General features: G+C 36.6%; 1 protein-coding gene across 1 annotated transcript; it reads left to right on the top strand.

Annotated features, from left to right (window-relative positions):
• The first annotated feature begins 352 nt into the window (after positions 1 to 352).
• On the top strand, positions 353 to 7412 carry p2rx3b (purinergic receptor P2X, ligand-gated ion channel, 3b). The gene is made up of 12 exons (XM_060872966.1): positions 353 to 495; positions 1111 to 1246; positions 1679 to 1750; positions 1910 to 1979; positions 2574 to 2664; positions 2830 to 2907; positions 3977 to 4118; positions 4921 to 5057; positions 5214 to 5307; positions 5491 to 5556; positions 6813 to 6890; positions 6988 to 7412. Exons 1-12 carry the CDS (start codon positions 374 to 376, stop codon positions 7126 to 7128), a joined length of 1227 nt encoding a protein of 408 aa, XP_060728949.1. The 5' UTR covers positions 353 to 373; the 3' UTR covers positions 7129 to 7412.
• The last annotated feature ends 251 nt before the right edge of the window (positions 7413 to 7663 follow it).

A 7663-nucleotide genomic window follows, 5' to 3' on the forward strand; every position in this document is an offset into this window, starting at 1 on the left:
ATTATTTATACCTTTTTGACTAATTTAGCATGTTGGGTATGCATTATGGTTTGTATGTCACGTTGAGAAAAGAGGAGGGGAATATAAAGAAAGTGCTAGAGGGAGGGAGGATCTGCAGCACACTGAAAGAAGACCCGCAACACACAAACAGCTTTCCGTCTTACTCTTGTTTTTTGTCCTGATATCAGTATCCAATGATACTAATAAGAAAGTATTTTCATAATATGTTTTTATTCCTATAATGAAAGTTTCATGACTTGGACTACAGTTAAAACTTAGTGAACTGGATTTTTCCATTTTGTTCTGTAAGGTCAAAGGAAAAGACACTGGATCACAACAGTGTTTATATTGTTTTTACACTGGTGTGTGAAAAATGTGGGGCTGTATAAAAGATTTCTTCACTTATGAGACAACAAAGTCTGTGGTGGTGAAGAGCTGGACCATCGGCATCATCAACCGAGTTGTTCAGCTGCTTATAATATCTTACTTTGTTGGGTAAGGCTACTTAATAATCATTTGATTAGTAGAAAACAAAATAGTTGTTATTTTATTTGCCAACATTGGATGAAAGTTAAGATGTGTTTCTTCATTCACAGTTTGTTAATTCGCAGTGTGCATGTATCAATACTGTAGGTGTGTAACATGGTATATATATATATATATTTCTTTCTTTTGCTTTTTTTGTTTTTATTTTATTTATTTATTTATTTTTAAAGATTGTTTAGAGTATGATTGAATCTAAAATATCTTGTGTGTGCATTATCCATGAAACTGCACCACTGACTTCCTCCATGCTTAACTTAATTCTATAACCAGATAATACTGTTAATTAAAAAATGCCTGCATTATTCAAATAGACAGAAAAGTACATATAAAGCTACTGTGTATAGTATTTTAACATGGTTAAGAAATACTAAAAGAATTAAGAATTAGAGTGAAGCTTAATGGATAGTGCACATATTTGAAGATGGGCATGAATTAATGCAGCTCTTTTTTTCACACTTCCCATCTCCTATTTCTCTCTCTCTCTCTCTCTCTCTCTCTCTCTCTCTCTCTCTCTCTCTCTCTCTCTCTCTCTCTCTCTCTTCTCTTTCTTCTTCTTCCTGACAGTTGGGTATTTTTGTATGAGAAGGCCTATCAAGAAAGAGACACTGCTATCGAATCATCTGTGACAACTAAGGTTAAAGGATTTGGCGAGCACCACAATAAAACCATGGATGTAGCAGACTTTGTCACACCTTCACAGGTCTAGAATATGCTAACAAATTAAGCAATTTAGCTTGTTTAACCCAAGGGGGAAAAAATGTGGGAAAAAATAGCAAAATAATATATAGAAAATTTGAATGTTGAATTTGAATTCATTTAATTGCTTTGGGAATTTGTTCTATATAACGGCATTATTTTTACTCATGAGTAATACAAAAAGTACTCTAATGGTGTAAACAAACATATGCTTTGTTTATCTTTTATTCAAGAGAAATGTATAGCTTTGTTATTTTAAATATTTTATTTTAAATACTGCCGTTGTACTGTAATAGTGAAAGCCTTTCTCATTTTGTCAGTACTGATATACAGTACACTGTGTGTGTGTGTGTGTGTGTGTGTGTGTGTGTGTGTGTGTGTGTGTGTGTGTGTGTGTGTGTGTGTGTGTGTGTGTGTGTGTGTGCTTATCCTCCAGGGGGCCTCTGTGTTTTGCATCATTACTAAACTCATCACCACAGAGAACCAGGTGCAGGGCTTGTGTCCTGAGGTCAGTAACTTTATCATCCCTATAGCTTATTATCACAGTTAGCATACAACTGACTTGTAGTATTGACATGTTTTGTAAGAATGTAATACTTTAATCATAAAGTAATAGACATGGTTTGCTTAAAATGTAATGCTTTTTGTGTGTACGCGTGTGTTTTAGAGTGAGAAAAAATTTAAATGTGAACATGATGACAACTGCACAAAATTAATGTCAAAGCCAGGCTCAAATGGTAAGATGCCTTAATTCTGAACCACTCAAACTGAATATGCATAACATGTATAACTTTAATATATAACTGTTAGACTTCTTAACTGTGTGTGTAGTAACACATACATTTTACTCATTAGGTTTGTAATTAATGTGTCTGTGTGTGTGAGTGAGTGCACTGACACTTACAGTACATGTTTGTTAGTTTTGTTAATTGTTTGTGTGTGTGCGTGTGTGTGTGTGAAAGTGTGTGTGTTTGTGTGTACTGACACATGCATCTGTGTCTGTTAGGTTTCTTAATTGTATGTGTGCCTGTGTGTATATGCATGTGTGAGTGAGTGCAATGACACATTCATGTCTGTTAGGTTTGTTAATTGTGTGTGTGTGTGTGTGTGTGTGTGTGTGTGAGGGAGAGAGAGAGAGAGAGAGAGAGAGAGAGAGAGAGAGAGAGAGAGAGAGAGAGTGAGTGCACTAAAACACATCTGTTAGGTTTGATGATTGTGTGCTTGTGTGTATTGACACATACATCTATGTCTGTTTGTTAATTGTGTGTGTGTGTGTGTGTATGTGTGTGTCTGCGCACACATGTACTGACACCTACATATATGCCTGTCAGGTTTGTTAACAGGAAAGTGCGTGAACTATGGTTCTCTGAAAACGTGTCAGATCAGAGGATGGTGTCCTGCAGAGATAGATGACATCCCTATGTAAGTATATTACGACTGCTTGATCGGTGAATGCATCAGAGTATAGATATTGTCTAGCACATGGAATGTTGTTTTGTAATGAATGTTAATTAATTTATCAGTATGTGTTAATTGTTTACCTTGTATAATTATAATGTGTGGATAAATGGATCTTTTGTTTCTTAGAAAACCCATGATGGAGGTTGAGAACTTCACCATATTTATCAAGAATAGCATTCGCTTTCCCCGCTTCAACTTCACAAAGTGAGGAGATAGTAATATTATTAGACCCATTATTATTATTATTAATAATAATAATAATAATAATAACAATAATAATAATAAGAAGAATGAATTTCTATTTAATTTGACTTGTATAGCAATTGAATAGCAATTCTTTTAACAATTGACATTGTCTTAAAGCAGCTTTACAGAAACAAAGTTTAAAATGAAATTACTATTTACATCTATCCCTTATTTATCATTTACATTACTGCATTTGGCAGATGCCCTTATCCAGAGCAACTTACATTTTTATCTCATTAGGTTTTTTTTGTTAGCTCATATTAGTTTCTTTGGTAATAGTGGTAGTAGAAATCTATTAGTACTACTAGTACTACTACTTAATTTTCATCTTTACTACTACTACTACCACCAGCAGTAATAATTAGTAGTAGTATTAGTAATACTGATAATATTCCTACTACCACTATTACCATATAGTAGTAGTAGTGGTGCTACAGGTTGTAGTACTAGGTAGTACTAGGTAGTAGTAGTCATAGTACTGGCAGTAGTAGTAGTGGCTGTTGTAATAGTGGTGGCAGTAGTAGTAGTGATAGTAGTAGTCGGAGTAGTTGTAGTTGTTGTGGTCATAAGTAGAGATGCACCAATCTAACGGAACCCACAGTCTGGCTGTCTGAAACAGTATATTAGTATAAGACTGACTTGTTTTCCAGTCGATCCACTAAAGTATTTATACTAAGCAACAGGTTATCTATAAAATATTTCAGGTTAAGAAGAATTGGTATTGTGAACATTGTGAACATGCATGCAACATGCATTTTCGTGCAATGTTTAATTTCTGATGTAGAAGAGTGGTGGGCTGTTGTCATGGAATTGTCTTAAACGACTTTAAGCATAAGAATCAGACCCAGATACTCAAACATCTGAGATCAAAATTGTATCTAAAATGGAAAAACTTGGATGTGTGAATCTCTAAGAGTGAGAGTATAATAAAATCTACCCTTCTAACCTAACAATCTTTTTCTTTATCTGTCTTGCACACATAGGTACCTGTAATGTCTTTCACAATGTCTCTCTCTTTCTCACACAGAGGAAACTTCTTACCCAACATCAACAGCAGTTATATAAAGAAATGCACTTTTGACTTTAATCAAAACAGTTACTGCCCTATATTCAAGGTGAAAGATGTGATCCGCTTTAGCCATCAGAACTTCACCAAACTGGCTCTTGAAGTGAGTCTGCATTCTCTTACCAGTTTGCTTTCAATTCATGCTGATGTTTATACAATTGTACACTGTATTCAACTTTAAAGGTGCAGTTTGTTACCTTTCAAAGCATTCCTAGAACTATAATGGAAAAAAATCAGATTTCTATATACGCTACATCTGACTAGTTTCTTCATTTCAATATTCTATTTAAACCCACAGTGCATACAGTGAAACTAATATTATTTTTCCTCCAAAAGCAACTCATGAGGCATCTGTAAGGGTTTTCACACTTGCAGTTTAGTCTGAATCATAGAAAATTGTGACAGCTGTTACGTGGACCAGGACGTGCTCTGTAGTCCCAAACCCAAGACTGCCTGTAGAAGGTGGTCTGCGATTGATTGCACTGGAACTGAAATGAGATTCCGATGAGTGTGAACGCAACTCAAACTTGATCGGGAAGTAAATTTACCTGTACTTGGGTTCTACTTGGGTTCCATGAGTGGCAAGGGAACATTATGGGACACAGAAAAGACAAGGTGACTTACTTCACAAAATGGAACCTGGGCTTGATAGAATCAAGTAAGTCTGAAACCAGACCAATGCTGCAGGGGTGTCGAGTACAATCACAGACCACAGTAAACATGCTCAGTGTAAACTACCGTAGTCTCATGGGGTTGGTTGAGGAAAGGGGAAGGTTTCATTGTTATCTGCTCCTTATGCAAATGCTTCTTTAACTGTTTTTCCTTTCTTCCTTCCTTCCTTCCTTCCTTCCTTCCTTCCTTCCTTCCACCATCGCTCACTCCCTCCCTCACTCCCTCCCACTCAGGGTGGAGTGATAGGCATAAAGATAGCGTGGTTATGTGATCTGGATAAATCAGAAGATGAATGTAAGCCTGCATACTCCTTTACTCGTCTTGATGCGATGTCTGAGAAAACCAGTGTGTCACCAGGGTACAACTTTAGGTGTGTACAAACTGAGATAGAATGCACCTTAGTTTCCTTTACAAAAATCACTTGTAAATGTTACAGTCATCTGGGTCATGTCTCATTGAAACAGTTAGTCTCATGGAAACTTTGTGGCTGGACATTTATTTTACTCCATAAAAATTTTGCTTAAAGGTTTGCAAAGTACTTTAAAATGGAGAACGGGACAGAGTACCGGACTCTGCTGAAGGCAGTCGCTATCCGTTTTGATGTGATGGTCAACGGAGATGTGAGTTTCAAATTGGTTCAATGTTTCCATATATATATTCTGGGTGAGTGAGTGTGTATGTGTGTGTGTGTGTGTGTGTGTGTGTGTGTGTGTGTGTGTGTGTGTGTGTGTGTGTGTGTGTGTGTGTGTGTGTGTGTGTGTGAATAAGCCTTCAGTTCACACACTTTCCGGCCATTTTTACAGGCTGGGAAATTTAATATGATCCCAACTCTAATCAATATGGTGGCTGCCTTCACTTCTGTGGGTGTGGTAAGTATGTGTTCATTTGAATGTACATATTTGTGAAGTCCAATAAATCAGTTACTTTTTAATTATGAATATTTAATGTTATTATTTTTCACCTTTCACCTTTTGTTGCTGGATTCAATTTTCTGTTATGTTATTAGACTTTACTGATATTTAATACGGGGGGCACGGTGGCTTAGTGGTTAGCACGTTCGCCTCACACCTCCAGCGTCGGGGTTCGATTCCCGCCTCCACCTTGTGTGTGTGGAGTTTGCATGTTCTCCCCGTGCCTCGGGGGTTTCCTCCGGGTACTCCGGTTTCCTCCCCTGGTCCAAAGACATGCATGGTAGGTTGATTGGCATCTCTGGAAAATTGTCCGTAGTGTGTGATTGCGTGAGTGAATGAGTGTGTGTGTGCCCTGCGATGGGTTGGCACTCCGTCCAGGGTGTATCCTGCCTTGATGCCCGATGACGCCTGAGATAGGCACAGGCTCCCCGTGACCCGAGGTAGTTCGGATAAGCGGTAGAAAATGAGTGAGTGAGAGTGATATTTAATACTATGACGTTATATTTATTTCATTCATTCCTCTTTAGTAAGCGCTTTTAACTTGATCCATGTATGTAAAACACTCTTGTGACACCTGTAGCATATGCAAAAGAAGCTAACTTAACCCTCCTAGATTTAATCTTGGACAAAAACTTTATATTTAGAAGTCTCCTGTTTTGACCTTTAGGTTTTACAGGTCATCTGCCCAAATGGGATCAAACTGGATTTCAAGATCTCCAGGGCCTATAACCCTGAAAAAGCTGGGCACCAGCAGTGGAAATGTAGTTTCTTTTAGCAACAGGACCCACTAATTTGATGCAAACAAGGCTGTAAAATGAAATAAGATCACTACTATCATTACTACTGGAAAAGCTTGGCATGTGGTTTTCAGGTGTTAAACACCACCTCAAATGTTTGGTTAAAACGGTGAAATAACACAAAGAATTTATTAGACAACCACTGCTTTTTTGACAAATGTCGTACTGCTGAGATCTTTCAGTAGATGACTGAGGAGAAATTACAGCAATTTAGGTAACCAACATATGGTGCTTCTGTTTCTTAGTTCATTGGAAAACAAATGTGTGTCTGAACACAATGTTAGCAGTTATACAATAACTTTTAGTTGTGTTATGATTTGTACAGATTTTTAATGTCATTTTGACTTATAAAATGTGGGATGTATTTATATATTACTGACTTCAGTTAATGTGCTTTTATATGGATGCTGTTTTTAGGGGGCTGTTCTTTGTGATATCATTCTTCTCAATTTCCTGAAAGGAGCTGACTTGTACAAAGCCAGGAAATTTGAAGAGGTGTGTTTTTTTTTCTCTGAGATTTCTATTAGTTTCTATTTTTTTTCCCCTATTTTGAATAAAATCAGCAGCTACTGTTTTTCTTCTTTTGCTCTAGGTGTCAGATGCACACATTCAAAAATCACTCTCCTACAACAGTGGCATTTACCGGAACAGAGACCTCAGCGAGCTGTCAATCAGACCAGAAGACAAATTCTCTAATGACTCAGGGGCTTTTTCCATCGGACAGTATGGTTAGCAACATCTTCAGAACTACTTCTAGTAAAACTTAAACACCCTGCACAATTTCATTTGTAGCTTAACACAAATATGCACTGTAAATAGCTGGAAGGTATCACATTCTAGTACTGATTTTAATATATGAGGTGTCCTATTAGTAATTAAGCAGAGATTTCACATTCACACAGAAAAAAATGTTAACACTAATGATCGACGATTTACTATATATGCCAATTTAAACCTATGCAACAACTTACAGTATATGCAGTTTGGCAGTGACCAAAGATTGTTAAACAAAACAAAATTGTCTTATATTTTTGATTCTTTATTATAGCCTTGACTTTCCTGAAGACAAATTTTAAATGTGAGGTTAAAACAAAAACATTGTAAGGTCATGTTCAAATTTCGGACTGATACAGTGTGTGTCAATGTCGAAAAAATAAAAAATATTTTTAGTTTTTAAAATGTAGCAGATCTTCACAGTAAAGGTCCTGTCTGTTCGATGCTGGTAATAACTGTTTTCCATAGTTATAACCATCAAAATAAACTAAACT

The sequence above is a fragment of the Tachysurus vachellii genome, chromosome 6 (assembly GCF_030014155.1).
Source record: "Tachysurus vachellii isolate PV-2020 chromosome 6, HZAU_Pvac_v1, whole genome shotgun sequence".
NCBI classification, from domain to species: domain Eukaryota; kingdom Metazoa; phylum Chordata; class Actinopteri; order Siluriformes; family Bagridae; genus Tachysurus; species Tachysurus vachellii.

What these genes read in the sequence shown, in the direction of transcription:
- p2rx3b (XM_060872966.1), top strand. Translation starts at nt 374, where the DNA reads ATGTGGGGCTGTATAAAAGATTTCTTCACTTATGAGACAACAAAGTCT. An exon ending in TGCAGGGCTTGTGTCCTGAG is followed by an intron (nt 1,751 to 1,909) that starts GTCAGTAACTTT and finishes CGTGTGTTTTAG; the next exon opens with AGTGAGAAAAAATTTAAATG. An exon ending in AAGCCAGGAAATTTGAAGAG is followed by an intron (nt 6,891 to 6,987) that starts GTGTGTTTTTTT and finishes CTTTTGCTCTAG; the next exon opens with GTGTCAGATGCACACATTCA.